Consider the following 22,020-nt stretch of genomic DNA (forward strand, 5'->3'; position numbering starts at 1 on the left):
CATCAGAACCAAAGCAGTCAAGAAAGAAAGAAGAAGCTACCTACCAATTGCTGAAGCTATGACACAAAAGACCTTGCAAGAATTCTCTGCTCCAAGTCTTGAGAACATTCCAACTGGTCCAAGATTTGCAGTAGAAGAAGGAGCACCCGAGTTCGAGCTCAAGTCAAGCCTCATCAATTTGGTGCAAGCTACACAATTCAGTGGAAAGGCACATGAAGATGCTAGTGCACACTTGTAGAATTTCTTAGAGATTGGAAGCACAATCCGCATCAACGGAGTTGACAAAGACGTCATACTGCTTCGCCTCTTTCCATTCTCACTAGAAGGGAAAGCGAGGAAGTGGTTCTACACCCATCAAGATAACATCAACAACTGGACGAACTTGTCAGATGCCTTTCTATCAAAGTTTTTCCCTATAGGCAAAACAGCTGCCTTAAGACAAAATATTGTCAGTTTCCAACAGTAGAGGACAGAAACCGTTTCAGAAGCATGGGAGCGTTTTCAAGGATACATATCAGATTGTCCTCACCATGGATGGCCAGATGGTTACTTATGCAGACCTTCTACCATGGATTAACCCAAAAGGCTCGTGAGTGCCTAGATGCATCCGCTAAAGGATCATTCTTAGAGCTTACAATTGGAAAAGCAGAGATACTTTTGGATAAGATAGCAGAAAATCAAAGCTGGTTCCAAGATAAAGCTCAACATTGTCATCAAACTGAAGAAATACACGAAGAAGTAAATGCACTATCAACCAAGATGGAAAATTTGCTCCATTGGATTGACCAAAGGGCCAAGTTCAAAGAAGATCAAAGGGCCATTGAGACAGTATACAAATATCAACCCACTTCGAGTCAACCCAATAGCAAAGGTATGAATTCAGGTAATACTTTCAAGCAACTTTCATTAAAAGAGATAATTGCTCAACAAACCAAAACTAATGATGAAGTTAAATAAAGGTTAGATACAAATGAATCATCTCTAAAAGATATACACAATAAAATGGATTTTCTATTAACTGCCTTTGATGAGCAAAACACTCTTAATAAAAGGGTAGAGCTTAAATTAATAAAGCTAGCTGCTGCATTGCCTGTTGCTACTAACATTGAGCAGGTAAAGAACATAACTACTAGAGGAGGTAAAGCCACCAGAGATCCCCCATACCCAAAAGAGAAACAGAGAACATCAGCACCAGTGAAACCAGCAGTGATAGAAGAAGAAAGCCCAGTTGAAGCAGAAGATCTGCTACAACCACCAAGAGCTGGAGAAATGAGGAAAGATTTTTACGACACCAACTATTTACCACTTCCCTGAAGAAATAGAGGACTGTAGTCGGATGAGCAGTTTGGTAAGTTTGTAGAGGTCATTCAGAAATTATATGTCAACATACCTCTGCTTGATGCCATACAGGTACCCACATATGCAAAGTACATCAGAGATATTCTTAACAAGAAGAGACCACTGCCCACCACTGAGGTTATCAAGCTGACAGAAGAATATAGTGCGGCCATCCTAAACAAACCACTAAGGAAGAAGAAGGATCCAGGATGCCCCACCATTGATTGCTCGATTGGAAACCAACACTTCAATAATGCACTTTGTGATCTCGGAGCAAGAGTTAGTGTGATGCCAGCATCAGTCTACAAGAAGCTTGAGCATACGACCCTAGAACCAACATCAATGTGCCTGCAACTAGCAGATCAATCAGTTCGACACCCGATGGGCATCGCTGAAAACATCCCAGTCAAGATAAGAGATTTCCTTGTGCCAGTAGAATTTGTGGTACTGGACATGAGTCCCGACTCAAAAGTGTCCATCATCCTTGGAAGGCCATTTCTGAGCACTGCCAATGCCCACATCGATGTCGGAAAGGGAGAAATCAAGTTCAACATAAATGGACAAGAAGAACATTTCACATTCAAGCCTAGACCAGAGAGAGACTCTACAGTGAAGGAAGTTCATGAAGAAGAACCACTGGAGACACCATCTCCGGAGGAAGGTAATTCAAAAGATTAAAAAGATTTGGAGGTCCAGCTTGGGGGACCTAAAAATCTCAAACCCTCGCCGGGAGGTAAATCGGTATTTATCCACATTGTTTAAATTCTTACATTAGTCATATTTATTCATAGCATTATTATAATAATCAAAAGCCCCATATAAATAATATTTATGGTGTGTAACAACCCACATCTATTAATTATTGTGGAGGCACAAAAATATTTTCCATTATCATTTCAATGAGTTTCAATTTTCATAGATTTTCCTGCATTATATTTAATTATAGCAACCTTCTAGAAGCATGACCCACACCCCTTGGGTCCCACATGTCATACACACACATCCCACCACATTACTTGATCCACCAACATATCTCCACTCACCAGCACTTTTCCACCGACCAACCACCACCCATGAATTATTTTTTGGCGTAAAGATTAAGCAAAGGAGGGAGTGGAGAAAAGGCAGCCAGGATGGCCACCAAAGGTGGGCGCCCACCCACCTATAGAGGGTGGCTGCCCTGTCCATCCTTCAGCCTATAAAAGGCCACCTCTTGCCTCCAACTTCTTCACACAAGCATTCTAGAAAACCACGCAAGTTTCAGTTTTCAGTTTCAAGAGAAGGAGTTCTTGTAGTGAAGTAAGAAGGAGAGTAGAAGGGAAGAGAAGAGTGGAAGAGAGGTTGGTAGTTTTTGAGTGAGAACAAGGTTCATTAAGTAGTGATCCCGCTGTCCAAAGCAGAATTAAAAGTTGTTTAGGGGGAAGTGCTGCCAAAATAAAAACTTGTCTCAGACGACTAACCCCTGGACTACTGACATTTCGGACAGCTGACCACTAACATTTTTTCTCTCACATTTTCCACTAGTTGTGTGTGTGTCAACTTTTGTCTACAGGATGTTCAAGAAGGTGAAGAACGCAGGGAAGGCCCTCAAGAACATTGGTATGAGGAGTTCGTCCCGACACTCCTCGCACTAGTTAGAGATGAGCGTCGACCCGACGCCCCCGCAAGCTCCGTCATCTTCATATGATCCGCGAGTCAAGGTCCTCCTCAAGACAGGAGACCTTGGACTGAAGACCCGCAGGGAAAAGGAAGTTTTCCAGCAGCTAAAGAATAAGGAATTTCATTCACACACCCACTCTTGATCCTATCCTGCTACAAGAAACAGGTATGGATACTGAATTTGACTTGATTTTCCAGATGGTGGGATGGACAAATTTTTGGAACATAACTGAGCTGGGTTCCCGTCTTCTCACCATTGAATTTCTTTGCAATTTACAATATTATGAGGGGCGAATCGCTTTTCGGATGTTCAAACAGGACATTATGTTGTCTTGGAGAGAATTGAGCGACCATCTTGGTTTCTCTTCAAGATGCATCCTGGACATTGACTCCGACTTACCCAATTTTGAGAGACACCAGTTCTGGAGAGAGATATCTAGGGATGAGTTTTATAGTCAAGCTCGAACTAGCGACATGGAACACCCCACTCTTAGGATGTTCCACAAATGGCTCGGGTACAATCTTTTCCATCGTGATGATATTAGAAAAGTAAGAGTAGGAGATTTACAACTTCTATATGCTGCTATAAATAAAATACCCACTTCACCTGTTACTCTTTTGGTTTCTTATTTGCTTAGTATACCTAGTCTTCAGGGACCTGTCGGTTGTACTTCACTCATCACTCGTCTAGCTTCTAGACTTCATTTGCTAGAAAACTCGTCATTGGAATTCATTGACGAGTTACGAAATTATCATGGCTATGACACATTTAGGCAAGCTCAGATGCTGAAAAAAGAGGGAAACATAATGTATATGTTATACGATAATAAAGGCAAGATTCGGTTACCTAACTCGAACCTTGGCCTCTATGTCATTCAAAATTATTTGATTGAGATTGCAGTGGCACCGGTAAATCAGAGAGCTCCACAGCGAGTGGCATCCGAAAGGACGACCACCCATCAAGAACGCACCTGGTATGGAGCTGATCCCGGGCCAGAAGAAGCAGCGCACCTGCATTACCGCGACTACAACCCCCGAGTCCTTCGGGACCCGTGGGTTCGACATGCTCAGCCACAGGAGCCAACACAGGAGACATGGCCGGAGGACCAAGATCACCATTGGGCAAATCCACCTTTTAGTGCCGGCAGGTACTCCACTGATCCATATGGAGCTTCAGGGTCTAGGCCCCAACTCCAATTTGATGCAGGACGATACTCCGACGCCTCTTATGCTATCACGAACGACTACTACCAAGAGGCTGGCGCCTTCTTCAACCGCACTGACAACACCCTTCTCGCCATCCAGAAACGCAAGCAGAACATGGACGACTCCTGGAACAGCAACAGAAGTGGAACCTGGACCACGCCACTGCAGTACAAGAACTGAGGCAAGACACCACGATGATGAACGACAACATCACCACCATGATGCGATTCTGGAACATTGGGTAAGACCCACAACCACATCCAGCTTGGGGGAGTTCCTCCCCATTTTATCAAGTAAGTTTTTATTTGCCCTTCTTATTTATTCTTTTTTGTTTTAGTGTTTTATTTATCTTAAAGAGAAAAACTTAGAAAAACCAATAAATAATTTCTTGCTTTAATTTACTACATTCTATAAATATGAAAACAAAATAAAAAGGGTGTGCAGATAAGTGTGCTTTATTTATCCGCTAAGTGTTAATCTCTAGAAAAATAAAAAGACCAAAAAAATGCCTGATGGAAATGATGAACAGTTGCTCTGTTTGTTCAAGTACCTAGCTTTTACATTAGAGTTCTCCCACGAATTACTAAAACTAAAATTTAATATCTATAGGAGCATGAACCTAAAACTAAAGTCTAGGTAAGAGAAAGTCATGATATAAAGTTTGAGCTACTGTTTATCTTGTTCTTATAACACTGAGTTCTGGAGATTTATTTTGAAAACTTGCAAATCACATGATGAGTTCCTAGCATAACAAAATTCCTACCACAACCATACTTGCTATAACATCTTTTGCTACATATATTTGCATTGAGTTTGATCGAGCTGTGTAGACCCTTAGGAGCTTTTCATGTGGTTAAATTAAGATATTCACTTGCACACATCTACTACACCATCCACCACCATTCATTAAAATTGCTAAAAACATTATCACTCACTGTCCCAAGTGTTGTTATTCTCTCTCTCCATAAAGATTCAATACAGAAGAGGCATGGGTTATGTAAAAATATGCGAGAAAATAAAAAGGGGCAAGTGCCCAGAACCTCGAAAAAGAAAGAAAAAAAGAGTGAGGTGAGAGGTAAAAATGGACAAGTGTCCAGAGTAGAATTAGGGGTACAAAGATGCCCGCTTGAGAGGAAAAAATGGAGAAGTGTCCGATAGTAGAATTAGGGGTATTTACTACCCACCTAAAAAAAGAGATAGCCCATGTTCTCCCAAAGCAAGATCAAGAGGAGGACAGATAGCAATATGAGGAGCAATGAGAAGTAAGTTTTATCATTACTTATATTTCCACCATTACTATCATTTACTCCACCACACATGCACATCTTGATTTAATTATATGCTGATTTCCTTTGGATCCATGGCTCGATTAGACAACATATGTATGAGCTGTTTTTTCACTCCTATGAACTCCACTTAAATATTCCATTAGCTATAGGTAAGTGACATTTTTGGTAAGGATCCACAAATACCATGGGGTGGAGAGGTATTTCTAGTATTTGGCTTCTGGCTAAGCTATCCTAAGTAAACTGAGAGTTAACTACCTTCCTACTATGGCTGGTAGGTGAAAAGGGTGTGGCGAAACACTTCCCTAGGCAGCTACCATGCAGTCCAACTATTATTTGCAACTTGCCTAACAACACACTGAAGAGAACTCCTAATGTCCAGCAGAGGCCTGTCACGCTTCACTGCTGGCATTCTTCAGGTGCGATAAGAAGTTCACAAGGGCAAACTTAGTCTAGACACCACGTCTACACTAATTCTACTACTCTAGACCCACCTACAGTTTCGAGCACTTCACACAAGGCAAAGCAATGTGCCAGTAGGCCGGTTGTATACTTAAAATAAACTAAGACAGAAAGTAAATACTAGAAGTACTCAGATGAAAGGAAACTAGAAGGAAGACTTACTAGAAGACAAGCATCCGCTGAGGCACTCCTGGAAGAAGACTCCCGACAAGCCGGGACTCCTCCTTGGGGAACTCCTCACTCTCTTCCCTCTCTTCTCATACTTAGCTAAGAGTAGCTCTTCCTAAGATACATCATGCTTAACTAGGCTCTCTAAGGGGGTATTTATAGGGGAGAGATGGAGAAGGGGCTACTCCAGCTCCATGTCAGCAATCCGCGTGACCTCCAGCATGCACTATTGGATAAAGTGACCTTAGAACCACCATATGATCAATGGTTGGGGATTTCCATCACATGTTCATCATGGGGACGTTGGTGGGAGTGAACCGACTCAAGATGGGGCCCACATGTAGGTCGACCGACCTGACATTTGGATGACAGTGGGTCCCACTGACCTTCTGGAAGGTCCTTAGGTCGGTGGGAGGCTAGGCCAGGTGGCATGACCCGCCCTGGCCCACCACTGGCCTCCTGGTGGTGTCCCCACTTGTCATGTGAAGTGTTGTCCAAAGTTGAGTCTGATTGCACACTTGCTTGCTTCCATGTGGGCCCAAGGATCCATGTGCTAAGTGTTTGACCCGTTGAGGGCAAGCACACTTGGATCCAAGGGTTGGGATTGACTCCTTGGAGTATGCCATGGCTCATGCCATGGAGGGGAGCCCCTGGTGGGCCCAAACCATGGTCGGCCGACCGGGGTTATGGGGCCCACAGGGCTCATTTCCTTCTTTCCTGCATTGAACAAGCTAAGAGTACAAGTGGAACTTTATTAGTGATAAATATGTTCATGTGATGCTTATCTTCCTTCAATCGAGGACTGTTGACGGGCTTTTGAGTATATAGAACTAGGTCTTATTTCCCGTCAACACCTATGCATAATAATTAAAAGATGTTTTATTCATGACCACAAGATAGACTTATACCATGATAATTCCGAGAAATTCATGTTGTTGTTGGCAACTTTAATATAGGGACCCCATATTACTTAATTTGTTGTGGAAAGAGAGATAGTATGAATATGAGATCTTGATTTCTGATGCCTAGTCATTTGGAGAATTTTACTTTTCAAATCTTAAAATGATTACTATACTTTCTCCTCTGTGGCAAGAATTAATGTCCTACTAGAGCCATGCATGATAGATATAAACCAGCTCATAAGCTACTTTCTTTGTATTGAGTTTTGTCAAACATTATTGACCTATGTCGAGAGGATTGTCATGCTCCTAAGATCAAGATCATGTACACCCACATATATCTGCCATTCCTACACTGGCAATGCACACAAACATGTCTTTCCATTCACTAAAAATGTTTTACTCCTACATTGAGAGGAAACACAAAAAGAGTTTTAGTAGGAATAATTGCTTTAAGTTCTTTAAAAAGTCTTTCTCAATATTTTCTGGTTACAAAAGGAGGTGTGTGGCTATGCAAAATAAAAGTATTGAAAAAAATGAGAGAAAGAGAAAAAAGACAGGTGTCCTAGAAAGAAAGAAAAATAAAAGATAGCCCATACCATCCTGTGCAAAGACCATAAGTGCTTTAGAGAAAGAAAGACATTTTCAAAAGAGCAATGCAGAATTACGATTAGCCACTATATATTCCACACACATGCACTTCTTGATCTAAGAGTATGTTATTCCCCTCCATGGATCTGAGTTTTGACTTAGCAAGATATGCAAGGTAAGTATGCTATTTCCTTGAATTACCTTTAACTCCATATAAGCCTATATAGAGTAGGATGTATCTATCTACTTTGGTGAGTTCCACAAATACCACATATAATGAGTGATTTGAGTGTGCTACATGATGGAGAAGGATAAGCTATTTTTTCTTTGCAAAAATATTATAAAACTCCAAGTGACAGGGCTAAAGGAAAAGAGAACTCTATTTTGTACTGTTCCATCCTCAACCTCTCAAAGTTTTATGGTAGACACTTTGAATCCCGCAGTATAGGTATGACTTGGAATAAATCTAGTGATGTCTTGGTTTGAGGTTATGATTAAAATAGTCTATCTATCCTTTTTCCTCGAGGACGAGTAAAAGATAAGTGTGGGGGAGTTTGTTGATGGTAGATAACTCCTAATTTTAACCGTCAACTTAACATGAAAAGGACCTATTTGCATGCACTCAGTAGAAATAGGGTTATCACTAACAAAATTTTACGAGTTTTGGTGACTGTTTATTTCTACAGGGGGTTATCGGAATAATGACAAAAGGAGGTCCACATGTCAGATTTACATAGAGAGAAGACCGGAACGCCAACTCAGGAAGACTCTAGAAGACTCTAGGAGCCACCACCGGAAAGGTGGGGCCCATCTATCATAGGGCAGGGGCGGCCGCCTGGGGGCAGAGACCAATCAGATTTGTTCTCGTGGATCCTGCCTCCACTGACTTTGAGGATTAATCTTAAGTGCACGTTTAAGTCAGTTTGATCCAAGGGCTGTGGTGATTCCTAGGGGGCTATAAATAAAGACCCTACCCCCTGAGATGTAACTCTGAAATCCTAATTCATATTTTCCAGAGAGAGATAGATAGAGAGGGCTCCCTCAAATGGATCTGTCTCTTTAGAGTGATAGCAACAAGAGAGATTGAGAGAGTATAGGGTGAAGATAGGAGTTGAGGAAGCCCGGCCTATTGGTGCCTTCTTCTTCGTATCTTTGGAGTCAAGTCCCCTAACCCGTGTCGACGAAAGCTAGTCGGCAGTCTACCTTGGGGTATGCCCACGGTAGTAGTTTATCGGTAGACGGTGCGCAAGCTACGAACTCGATGGTGACGCAAGACACAGACAAGGTTTTTATCCAGGTTCGGCCACCGTGTGGGCGTAATACCTACGTCCTGCGTCTGATTGTATTGGATTGTGTTGAGAGAATAATGTGTATGCCTGTCCTCTAGGGGACCCCTGCCCCTCCTTATATATCGTGAAGGGACAGAGTTACAAGTAAACCATCCTATTTGGTACAATATCTTGTAGCCTTGCGGTGCACGTCGACCAGCGTCATGCGCTGCACGTCTTCGTCTTGTGGGCCGAGCCACCTCTGATGGTGCGGCCCACATCGGCCCATGAGGGTATAGGGGTTTATACCCCCACATCTAGTCCCCGAGCACCATGTATTGTGATGTAACACGTCGTCTTGAGCTTCTTCGACCAGTGAGACTTGACGTCTTCAATAAGCAGGAAAGTTGCCCAAACAGTTGCAATGGTATTTTAATCAACTCAAAAGACTCTGATCAACATTGACATCGAAGAAGCAGGTTGTTCGAAGAATGTATGGTGCTCTAAAACAAAAAAGATTTCTTTTCTGGTGAAGTGTGCCCACTTTACTTTTCTGAAAAGTACAGACTTTCAAAAAGCAAGCATGTTCACCGCAAGGTGAAGTGTGCCCACTTAGTCCCCGAGCCTGGTACTAGGTGACGTAGGCACGTGGTGCCAGGGTCAAAAAAGTCTTCATAGAAATTCTAAAACTGAGATGCATCGCCAGATGCATCGTACCGATGTAGTCCCCGAGCTTGCTGGAAGGCGAAGTATGAGCCTTGTAGCAAGGTCTAAAAAAAATAAAATTACCCCTTAGTTGTATATGAGTCCAATTCATATATAACTGAGAAGAACAGTCCCCAAACTGTGGTTGGAGAGTGATCGAAGCAAGCCCCGAGCATAGTGAAGGGAGTGATTGACGAGTCCCCGAGCACGGTTGAGAAAGTAGACGTGCTCGGTGGTCGGTACAGTCCCCGAGCACGGCGTAGGGACTGGTGGACAAGTCCCCGAGCGTGGATGGGAACGTAAACGTGCTCGGTGGTCGGCACAATCTTCAAGCACCGCGTAGAGAGTAGTCGACAAGTCCTCGAGCGTGGTTGGGAACGTAAACGTGCTCGGTGGTCGGAGCAGTTCCCGAGCACAGCGTAGGGAATAGTCGACGAGTCCCCGAGCGTAGCTTGTCGACTGGGCCAAACTCCTGAAAAATAAATATAGAGAATAGGTAGTACATAATGTATAAATAAACTTTAGATAAAAAATCAGTACTGAGATAAGTTTTAGATTTTTTGTTATAAAATTAGCACGAGTAGTTAATTCGTCCTAGAGCTTGTACCAGCTTTGGTTTAGCCAACAATCAGCATGAGGTGCGGAACCTAGACACGCGTGGGATTGCCAGCCTCGCCAGAGAGCTACTGCCGACCACCCGGAACGCAGAGGGCGGATCTCATGCACGTGTAGGGAGGAGTCGGAGACAGTACCGACTCTGGAAAACTCGTGTAGGAGAAAAAACTAGTCGGCTAACCAAAAAGTTGTTTTGAAGGATAATAAAAAATATTATGCCAAAAATAAATAAAATATTAGAAGTATACTTATCTTTGGACGAAAGTCTGGTTGGTGACGATAAAATTGTCTGGCCCTCGAGCTTTTTGACTTGTTGTCGTGACGGTGGTTGTTGGCGGTCCTTAAAGCTCACATTTAACCATCAACTAATCATGGAAAAGGATCCAAATGCAATCAACACCTAGACTTAGGGTTTTATCTGACAGAATTCCATGAGTTTTGGTGTTTGTCTATTTCTGCAGGGGTTTATCAGGAAATACGGAAGAAAGGCCCACACGTCGGGTTTACATAGAGATATTAACGTGCCGCACAATTTTCTATCATGTAGAAGACTCCAGAAGCCACGGGACCGAAGCGGAGGCCGAGAGGACTCAGGGACAGGGCGCCCGCCCTCCTCTCCTGGGCGCCCGCCCTCACATAGAGTCCAATCAGGACTCTCTTTCGAGATATTGCTCCACCGACCTAAAGGATCAAGGATAACCATTCAATCAATGTCGGTTTGATCCAACGGCCCAGATTCATCTGAAAAGACTATATAAGCAAGGCCCCTGGCCCCTGGAGATCATACCTCTTCTACAGAATCAAAGCTAGGGTTTCAATTCTTCATCCAAGTAGAGAGGATCCCTCTAGTTCTTCTAGTTCTACCTCTAGTTCATCTAGATCTAGTTCTAGTTCATCTAGTTCTAGTTCTAGATCTAGTTCTTTTAGTTCTAGTTCTAGTTAGTTCTAGTTGTAATCTAGAAAATAGGGAGAGAGAAGAGGAGAGCGGAGGAGGAGGAGCCGGATCTGTCGGATCTTCCTCAACATTGTACTTTTGCAGCAACTGGTTCGTCCTTCATCGTTCTCCATGTTCTTCAATTCATAATTCCTGAGTTCTTTAATTACTTTAATTTACATTCAAGTTATTTATTGCATTTCCGCTTGCATCAAGTGCTCTAGTCTTTATAACGCTAGAGTAGTAATTAATAGATTAGACGTGGTGTTTAGTCTTCCAATTACCTGGAATTGCACCCAATCCTGCGGATTGTTGTGGTAGCCCTAGGGTAGTCACAGCCCTAACGGTCGACGTATTCCACCTCGTTTGGATCAGTGTTTGTAGGACCGTAGTCAGACCTTCCTAGCCCCCTTCTCATCTCTTTCTGTGGTTAGTGCTCTGATGTCCCGATTTAGATAATCTTGAAGTAATTCTTGATTCTTAGATCAACTAGAGAACTCTCAAGAAACTTCCTCTCTTCCCACCAAAAATAATTATATAGTTATCCTTGGGCGATCTTGGATCTTAATTAGTACACTCACGTTCTCTGTGGAAAATCGATACTCTGGAATACTCCCGGGTGAAGGCTACATCGGTATCCGTGTGTTTGCGTTTAAAATACCCAACAGTGGTCGCGGTTGTCGTAGCGCCGTTCTTCGCGGCGATTATTATTGCGACTCGTGGTCAGAGCAAGTAGGCCAAACAACTTGGTCGATAGCCCGAGCAGGTCGGTATCGTCGATCTGCCTCCCTTTGTAGCAGAGAAGCGGCGACGCGTTGTCGGCGTGGTCGGAGACGTTGCTGGTGTGGTCGAAGCCGTAGCCAGCGTGGTTGGAGCTGCAGCCGACGTCGCTGAAGAAGTGATCGGCACAGATCGGATCTACGCCTCCTTCGCGGTCGTGGTGGTGAAGCTGTTGAAGCTGACGGTGAACGTGAAGCCGCCCGCCATGGCCGCGAAGTCAGGGATGATGGCCATCTTGTTCGTCTGGGAAGCTGTACGCACACCCTCTACCTGGCGCGCCACTATCGACGAAAGCTAGTCGGCAGTCTACCTTGGGGTATGCCCACGGTAGTAGTTTATCGGTAGACGGTGCGCAAGCTACGAACTCGATGGTGACACAAGACACAGACAAGGTTTTTATCCAGGTTCGGCCACCGTGTGGGCGTAATACCTACGTCCTGCGTCTGATTGTATTGGATTGTGTTGAGAGAATAATGTGTATGCCTGTCCTCTAGGGGACCCCTGCCCCTCCTTATATATCGTGAAGGGACAGAGTTACAAGTAAACCATCCTATTTGGTACAATATCTTGTAGCCTTGCGGTGCACGTCGACCAGCGTCATGCGCTGCACGCCTTCATCTTGTGGGCCGAGCCACCTCTGATGGTGCGGCCCACATCGGCCCATGAGGGTATAGGGGTTTATACCCCCACAACCCGAGGCTTGGTTCTAGAATCATTCGACAATTCAACTTTTGATACTAGTAAGTTATTGTTCTTATTGTTCTTTGGTTTACGAGTTTACTTTATTCGCTTCGCGTAGGGAATAGAGTAATTATTTATAGCGTAAGCGTGGTGCTTGGGCTAGAAATGCTCGTAGATACTCCCTGCTTGGCCGGATTTGTGGTAGCCTTTTGGGGGAAGCGACAATCCTCTTGGGTCTTAGTAATCCATGTCCCGTCAGGAGGTAAGGTAGGGTATATGGTACTAGGGTTAAGCACTCTCTGAGGTGTCTCTTTTCTCTAGTTACTCCCCTTAGAACGATATCTACACACTTACCATAGGTTATAAGAAGACTGTAGAAAGAGTTCTCTCTATATCGCTTAATTCTTGTTATCTTGTCTTGCAACCCGTGGGTAGTAGGTAGGATAAAAGGTTAGTCTTTTGCACGCTTTCTCCTAGTGGTAAAAAAATAAATACGATACTCTGGACTTATCTCCCGGGTGAAGTGCTCACCGATATCTGTGCATTTGTGGATTATTTCTCTTTGATTCTTTCGTGTGCGTAACTAATATCAACAGCGACTTCTCCAAACTTTCCACCGGTGCAATAGAAAATATGCGTTTCATTTTCTCAAAAGCATCGAATCCCGCCTCGTAAGCTTGGCGGGAGGGAGAGAGGAACCCAAACCCCTCTCTACCCTTCAACTTCCACCTCCTTCTTAAAGTGTGCCAACACCACCATGTGTGTACCAACATGTGCAAGTGTGTTAGCATTTTCACAATTATTTTCTTCAAAGGAGTTAAGTTAGCTCACTAGGTTCTAAAAGCATGCACATGAACAATGAGACCTAGTGGCACTCTATAACCGCTTAGCCAAAGAATTCCTCTCTTTATAGTACGGCTATCTATGCTAAATGTCATCAAACCCTTTATGGTGTCTTGATCACCAAAACTAAAACCCTAAGCAATACCTTTGCCTTGATCTTCATGGGGTTTTGTTTTTCTCTTTCTTCTTTTCCAAGTTGAGCATTTGATCATCTTGTAGTCATCACCATCATCACTATGATCATAACTTGCTCCATCACTTGGCATGTACCAACCTCATTAAGTCTACACACACTTAGTATAGAGGTTAGTACTAGGGTTTCATCAATTATCCAAAACCAAACTAGGGCTTTCACCCTCTTGATCGTATAGCCATCTATCATAAATCCAGTCATAAACTTCTCTACACACCTATGACCGGTGAAATGAAAATCCCCTAGGTTATACCTTTGCCTTGCGCTTTCCATTCCATCTCCTCCAATGTTGATGCACCACATGCACCAACCAATCACCAAATGATATAATCCACTTCATATTATCATGTGACCGTATTGGTTCATCGATCTTGACGCCACTTGCTCTTCACCATTGCATCGGTCCATCGGCGCTAAGTCTTGCTCAAGCTTTACCATCACACGCGGTCCCTCGTTTCAAAGCCTCCGACTTACCCTTCACCTTGCAACTGATCCATCGAGCCAAGCCTCATCTTGATCTTCTCCACCTTGGTCACATGACTCCATGTCATGTCTCATATGCAATGAGCTCCTCCATCATCACATATTCACTTGTGGACTAATCTCATGTGCATCTCACATAAACACTATTAGTCCACCTAAGTTGTCACTCAATTGCCAAAACCAAACAAGAGCCTTTCACAGATCCAAACAAGCTATTATGTTAACCCTCTATAATTTTCATTTCACCTCCACAACTAAACCAAAAATACAATATTTGCATAATCTAAATGAACATAGACTTAACATAGTATTACAACACAATATAAAGTTAAATTCCAAAATTTAAATTATCCACATCAACAAGAGGAATTAAAACAATATGCATGTCAAATACAACCACACTATGACACACCGTAGCATGCCCATGAATATCATCCATGGACTGATCTATGACACCTCTTGTTCCTTCTCACAGGTTTCTCTTCTTGTGTAATCAAACTCAAGATAAGAGCATCTTCATCAGACTCGTCCTCTTTCTCAAAGAATCAGTTCAAAATATTTTCCTCCTCCTCATCAAACAAAATCATCTATGAATACCCATGGGATATATGAAATCCACATGATTTCATTCAAGGAGGGTGCCGGGTAGGGCGGCATATCTTGCTAGAGTAGAGGTGTCGATAGGGAGATGTCATAGAGGCAAGACGAGAGGATGAGGGGCATCGGTGGGAAAACGACACCCAGTCAAGCAACAAGGGGTGTTGTGTGGAGGCGACGTGGAGCAAGGGGAAAGGGTGCCTGCGTGGATGCAACGCTGAGCAACGGAGAGGGGCGTCTACGTGGAGGCAAGGAGGAGGGGGCAATGTTGTTGATAGGGGACTGACATAAGGAGCCGACAAAGGTCATGGAGGCGGCAACTGAATCCGCTTGTGACGATCCCACCGGATGTAGAGGCACCAGACGCAGGCGTGGAAGGGATTGACGTTGGGCGAGCAAGGGGCGCAAGTGGAGAGACGAGGGGCATTTTGTTTGGTGTGTGGAGGGGAGGAGGGGTTGGCGACTAACGAATCAAAAATTAGGAGAACATTTGTTGGCCCAATAGAATTGAGTAGGATGAGAATTTGGGTGGCCAATAAATTCAAGGGGGCAAATAGATAGTTTATTGTAGAGAGTTGTTTTTTGCTCCACTACTAAAAAAAATAGAGTAAAGGCATTATTTTTAGCCTTTTAGAGATTATAGTGTAAAAGTCACCACTGCTGTAAGGGCATTATGTTTCTATGTTTTTATCTATTTCTATATATCTTATATATATGGTCCTCCACCTACTAGAGTTATATCTTGACATATAAGTTGTCCACCTCATCATTCTACTATCAGATGCAATTACAACCCAATATATAATTATTTTATGCAGCGAGACATATCATCCACTAACATACATTTAGTAGTCTATATAGTATGCCACGTCATACACCAAAGAATGTTTTATAATAGTTTATCCTTTCATATAAGAAATTATATAGTCTAATTTTTATTTTAAATCATTCACAATTTCGGTAACAGCACACGGTGTATGCTTCTAATTTCCGTATCTTCATAATCCTTCATTCTAAAGAGGTTCTTGATTTTTTTTGTTTGAACTGTAAAATATGAAACTTATTTATTAAATTTATCAGTTATTCAGCAGTGTTTTTCACTGACAATAAATTAACAAATAATATTTTCGGTCATGACTTTTCAAACAATCGAATAGGCTCATTGAGGGTTTTAATTGTGCAAGGTGTACAACGTCTAGGACACATGGAGGGTTTTCTCAACAGCTTACCTCAATTCTAAGCATTTTTTTTATTGACTTAACTGTTAGAAAGTTGTGTATATGTATATGATATCAGGAATCATAGAAAGATTTCATAGAAATTTTAGAGAACTGAGACGACGGTCATGCCAGCTACAGGGTGGGGTCAAATAAAAACTTTACTGCATCACTGTTTTCCCGACCCAGTCTAGGGTTCTTAATCACCAAATATTCAACATATATCACTCTTTTCTACTCCAAAGAAATGTCAGAACATTATAAAAAAAAACCGGCAGAATAAAAGTTCATACTAAACAACACTCATTTCTCAAAGAAATGTCAGAAGATTGCTGTACTGCAAACAAAGGAGATTCTTATTTTACACACATAACTTTTTTTTTACGGGAAACTCAAGTTACGTGCGGCCATATATTCCTCAGCTCAGCATTACACTAGCCACACATAGGCTCATTGTATGGCATACAAAGTTTTTGTTTTCATTGTTTTCCTTGGTCAGAGAACACAGCCTAAAGCCCTAGATTTCCTTTTTGTGAAAAGAATACGAATCAAATGAATTTCGGTCAGTGTTCGTGTTGTACAATAGAGTTAGCGTATTAAATTGCCGCACACCATTGTTACCAACAACAGAACCAGGGACTTGTGCCAGTGGTATTTCCATCCAGAGGAGATGTCATGTGAATTGACAGTGTATGGTGTGCCTGTCTTGTCGTCCTCAATTTTAATGCTCGACGAACCTGAAATTAGAAGCAGATGACCAGAGAGTTGAGGAAATAGGGGCGCAACCCACGAATAACATCTACAATTCAGAACAATGCAATGCTTGTACCAACCAACCATGCCCCCCCCCCCCCCTCCCCCCCTCCCAAACACACACACACACACACACATTTCTCTCTCCCTTTATTTGAAAAGGAAGATATTGTCTTTCACCAAAAAAAAAAAGGAAATAGATGTAGATGCAGTTTTATCCCAAACTATGTAATGGCGGTCGACAGTTGACAAGAATATAAGCTATTATATGCTAAGATTGTGGCTCCCAATTTCAAGCAAAATATTTTGGAATCAGTCAAGATTTCTGGAAAGAAAACAGCAAGCTACAACTGCAATCTATAATGAAATGAACTAAGGATGGGCAGATTTGAGCGTGCTAGCACTTACAGTTGTAGTCAGTCCACCCAATGACCTGATTTTCCAAGTCATAGATAACCAACTTGTTTGAAAGTACAAGGTCTGAATGAAAACAGAGTGTGAAAAACATGGCATTGGAAACAAAAATGGGTTTGCAAGTGCACTGCAATGCTGACCTCCCATAAGCACAATGTCCTTTCCATCTTTTGATTGTAATGCGCCATTTTGGAATCCCACACAGTACATGTCATTCTGCTCCAATGAATGAAAACATGGACCATAAGAGTCATGACCATGTATTATGCACTCGTAAATGGAACTTGCATGCTAAAAGCACTGCTATTTCAAACCACTGTTGTGCTTGAATCAAAATATCAGAAATGAACTGATTAACAACCTACTCAAATAACTAATAGCTATGTCTATATCTTATCCTGTACAGTTGTTTCAATTGTCAATTTGTCATGTGACCATAAAGGTTAAAAAAAAGAAAGTATTCCCAAAAAGAAAGACCTTCAAGTTATAAACATATAAAGAGAATGTATGCATATACAAAAATGGTAGGCTATTTTCTCTTTGTAAGCAAAATAATAAAGAGGATGAGAAGTACCAGAAATTTTAAAAGCAGAAAAGGCATGTACATGTCATCCATTTTGGCAATATGAACGCATGCTATTATTCTTTAACTTCTCTACAGCGTGCATGAACTTTGACATGTAATCTTCAAGTACACATAAAGCTAGATGTGCTGTAAATGTACTCAGGGTTTGTCAGCAGTACCCAAGTTTACTAATTTTGAAGCGAAATTAAGTACTGATAGGTGATGACCGTGGTTAATCATGGGAATTGCCACCACACCATTAGTGAAATTGCACTTTTGCCAACACGCCATCGAGTGTGTCTATGACACTTGGGACCAAGCTGCCAACTATCATAATGATAGATCTACGCCATTTTGGCAATGTAGGTTTAGAGTTTTTTGGAAAATTTTCCTTAGTTGACACCTTTATAAAAGAATACCTCTGTTGATTTCAGCAAAATTTAGACAAAAAGAAAAAACAACCTGAAGTTTGATATGGAATGATTGAGAAATTTTTGGAAAGCCAAAATCCTAACAAAGAAACATTGTAACAGAAAAAGAGAGCATAAGATAGGTGCTTCATATATTCACATATACTAAATCAAGGTTATCAAGTCATCTGACTAATCGCAATTAGTCGGGCTTATTGGTTCCATGCAATCAGTTATGCACTACTTAGTCCCAATTAGTCACGATTAGTCGACCTGATCGATGCTATAGCAACTAGGGTCAATTAGACGAGTTGAAAACATTGTATTAAATTTAGTGATTGTTTTTCATATTGATTACCAATGGCCAACATTATTAAAATTACAAAAGTATTATATTTTAAAAATTATCATGTAGTTTATGCAAAAGGGGTGAAAGGAAAAAGAAGGCACTGAAGCCACTTTTTAAGTGCTATAAGCTGGAACCAAGCTGAACCCATGCAATTGGTGAATTAAACGTTCTCCACTAGGAGAGAAATGTCATGTTACCCCATTTGGGAAAAAGTACTCATGTGGATACACATGCAGTGCAAGATCATCCTCAAAATGGAAGGTGATGGTCGGGAATCCATCATCTACACTGCAAGAGAAATGAACAAGAATCATAATCATAGTAAGAGAACATAATCTGTGGGCTGGTGATTCATCTTGTGCCAATTCAAATGAAACAGAGCAAGTATGAAGGGACCATGAAAGAAGTATGCGAGGGCATTATCGATATCAGGATTCAGTAATAACATATTTCGTCATGTATGAAGTGCAGCACTGAAGGAATTGCAGGTAATTTAGTACACTTCCAACTGCAGCTGTATTGTGTAAGCCATACCTTCCAGGATATTGGAAACACATAAAATCTTGAACATTATGGAAGACTATATCTTGATGCTTGTTAAATATCTACAATTGGTTGAGAAATACTATACTATTAAAAGGAAGGAATATGGTCCTCTGTTATAAGGGACAAACTAGCATAGGATCTTTGTCATACCGCGGCCATTACTTCTTTGAAAACCAATTCTGGAAGGTATGTTAAGGTAGTACCACTGTCGATTATGGTGCCCTTTCTCTCTCCTGTTTCAAAAACATGAGCTGGGAGCTGTAATGTAGTGCCACCAACATCAATTGACTTAAGGTTCACATTGTAGTGCGGCCTGAAAAGTAAAATCATGACAGGCTATGAGTACAGTATAAATGAAGTAAAGCGGCTAGCTGCATGCATCACATCTAAGTAGAACTAAAACACTATGTGCCAACAAAATATGCGTTCATATAAGTTTGTAACAATGCCATTGATGTGAGGTTTTTACCAACTCAAAACTTACAAAAAACAGTGGTATGTTCAAGGGACCATGGACAAAAAGGTACATGAAGTAGCACTAGCACAACAGCATTGGTGAAACATCTGTTTGTAGCATGGCACAAATGCCAGTGAGAGAACATTTATCTACTGAGCAGAAGTTTTAATGTGCATATATCCTTCTTTCCTTCGCACATCCAAGTTTGTCAAATCTTATTCCACACTTAATAAGGGTGCAGTTCTCATATCATTTTTTTCCTTGTTAGTTGGATACTAAGCAAGTAAGCAACATGCCTAACCAATGATTATCACTTGTCAGAATTAGCTCAGCAGTGAGCTATCTTTGTGAGGGCTCTGATGAAATAGTAACACGTCAGTTGCCCACCATTTTTTTATCGAACATGCAGTAAGTTGCCCACCATTTCATAGAACAAGTACAGCAACAACAGGTCTTTAGGGTTGAGAGTGCGATGGTTTCATTTTTTATTTTGTTTGAGGTTCATGTTCCAATCCTAGTGACTTAACAGCTATGAACAATTAGCAAAAACATTATATGACCAGTGAAACTGAAATGTGGCCCACCCATAAGTGTAATGCAACCAACAAGATAATTAGTATGACAAGGTTAACATACATACATGTCAGCTACCAATGGTGTTGTTTTTACTTTTGGCTGAACCACATTTCCAATAGCAAAAATTCCACCACCTTTTATGGTATCCAGGCAATGAGCAAATATCTTCTTCACTTTACCAGCAGCAGCTAGCTGTGATAACATTGACGTATTTGCCTGACCAAAACCTAGAATTCCATCAAGGGCTTGGTTGGAGCTTCCCAAATCCCCACCTTGCTGAGCACCACACCTACAAAGGAAAGAAGAATCATGTATTCCCAATTAACACTTCAGCACTATTAACAAATGCTAATCGGTTGATGCTTGTTTCCTACTCAGTTCTTCTATTGCACTATGATAAAGAACATGGGACACATAGTAAAACCCACAGCAGGGTTGATGCTTTCCCTGATACCTATCTTTTCAATGAAGTAATAGCACAAGGACATTGCCTGGATAAAGGGCCAAGAATACAACTTCATAACCTCATACTGGGATAAAAAGAAAAATCAAGCTCATCCTAATAAAAGAACATTAACTATCTTTGTGGCGATGGTCAAGGATCATGCTGATCTTTTCAGGCAGCAAAATAGCCCATCATGAATGTTGTCCAACAAAAAAAAGGTTGCAATGTGATGAACTGACATGACCCGACTCACCCGAACGTGACAGTGGCATTGCCAGGCTGTGTCTGCCCATCCCCAGTCACCTGATCAAACTGCAGCGCATCGGTAACGAAGAACCCAGTCGTTGAGCTACCATCACCGTACATGACGCTGTACTCGCAGGGCACATTGGCGGTGCACCCCGGCAGCTTTCCCCCATAGGTGGCCGCACAGAATCCCTGATCGCAGGACACCGTGCTCCCGCTCGAGGACGCCTTGGGGTCATAGAACGTCAAGTCTAACTGCACAGAGGTTTCACATCAAAATGGACACAGCTGAACTAATATGTACTAGTTCAGACACAAACAAGGAATTTGAAGTGGGGAAGCGGTACCCCGAGTCCGCTCTTGCGGGGGCATTTTTCGCAGGAGATGCAGTTAACCCAGAGGATGTCGCTGCCAGTATCGACCTGGACGTAATAGCGCTTGGGCGGCGTCCCGAGCTTGATCTCCGTGAAGTAGAGCCTGTGCGCGCCCGGACCAGCACAACAATCCCCACAACCAAATCAAAGCACTCCCACAGGGAAATCCCAAAATAAAGAAGCTAGCAAGGGCCAGCACGTACCCGGTGTCAGTTGGGAGGCCGAGACCGCCGAGTGGAAGGTCAGCAGCTGCGAGGAGGCGGCCATGGCGGCGACCGTCGTGGACACGAAGAGCGCTGATGTTGGCGCTGGCGCCCCCTCCAACTCCGGCGGGAAACTTGCGGCGCACCTGGAAGACGCCGGTTGCCGCGGCGCCGGCTGCCAGCAGCAGCAGCAGCAGCGCGGCTAGGAGGATGAGGGCGGCAAGCCGAGGCGGAGGCGGGGCCATGGATTATTCGTGGGTAGCAGACGGCAATTCGAAACCGCCTGCACGCAGGGGCAGGGTAGCAAACAACAGCAATTGCGGGAGCGGTCGGGCTTCGGGCGGCGGGAGGCCGGCTACTTTTCGTGTCCTCCCCCGCTGGCCGCTGCTCCTCCTCCTCCTCCTCGCCGCGGCCTCCGAGCCTTGGAGGCGTTTGAGTGAGCACGGAGCACAAGCAAGGCACCGGAAAACGGGGAGGAAAGCTGGTCGGCGGACAGCTAGTTGGGACTGGGAGTGGGAAGTGGGGACGGCCATCATATCTCGGGTCGGGCGGTTTCTGTTTCGGGTTGGGCCGTGGAGAACCTGGGGGAAAAAAATCTCAGCCCGAGGAGGCGGCCTTGAGGCCTGAGCCTGCCAGGGGCCCGACCCAACCCAACAACGACCTGGTTGACCGACCCGATGGCCGGACCTAGGGAAGTGGGCCGGTGGGCTGGAGGCTTTGCCGCTGTCGCCGTCGTGAAGAATCACTCGTCCGTCCG

At 43.0% G+C, this 22,020-nt stretch overlaps 1 protein-coding gene across 2 annotated transcripts; it reads right to left on the reverse strand.

Annotated features, from left to right (window-relative positions):
• On the reverse strand, positions 16,184 to 21,765 carry LOC8078223 (aspartic proteinase-like protein 2). Of its 2 annotated transcripts, XM_002458005.2 has the most exons (10): positions 21,264 to 21,765; positions 21,034 to 21,163; positions 20,694 to 20,941; positions 20,060 to 20,284; positions 19,113 to 19,275; positions 18,951 to 19,021; positions 18,614 to 18,704; positions 17,233 to 17,308; positions 17,087 to 17,158; positions 16,184 to 16,662 (listed from the first exon to the last, which is right to left on the reverse strand). In XM_002458005.2, the coding sequence occupies exons 1-10, from the start codon at positions 21,506 to 21,508 to the stop codon at positions 16,514 to 16,516; spliced, it is 1,470 nt and encodes a 489-aa protein (XP_002458050.1). In that variant the 5' UTR covers positions 21,509 to 21,765; the 3' UTR covers positions 16,184 to 16,513. The 2 variants fall into 2 exon arrangements, with proteins under 2 accessions (XP_002458050.1, XP_021313607.1); XM_021457932.1 differs by lacking the exon at positions 18,614 to 18,704.

The sequence above is a fragment of the Sorghum bicolor genome, chromosome 3, assembly GCF_000003195.3.
Source record: "Sorghum bicolor cultivar BTx623 chromosome 3, Sorghum_bicolor_NCBIv3, whole genome shotgun sequence".
In the NCBI taxonomy this organism is placed as follows: Eukaryota; Viridiplantae; Streptophyta; class Magnoliopsida; order Poales; family Poaceae; genus Sorghum; species Sorghum bicolor.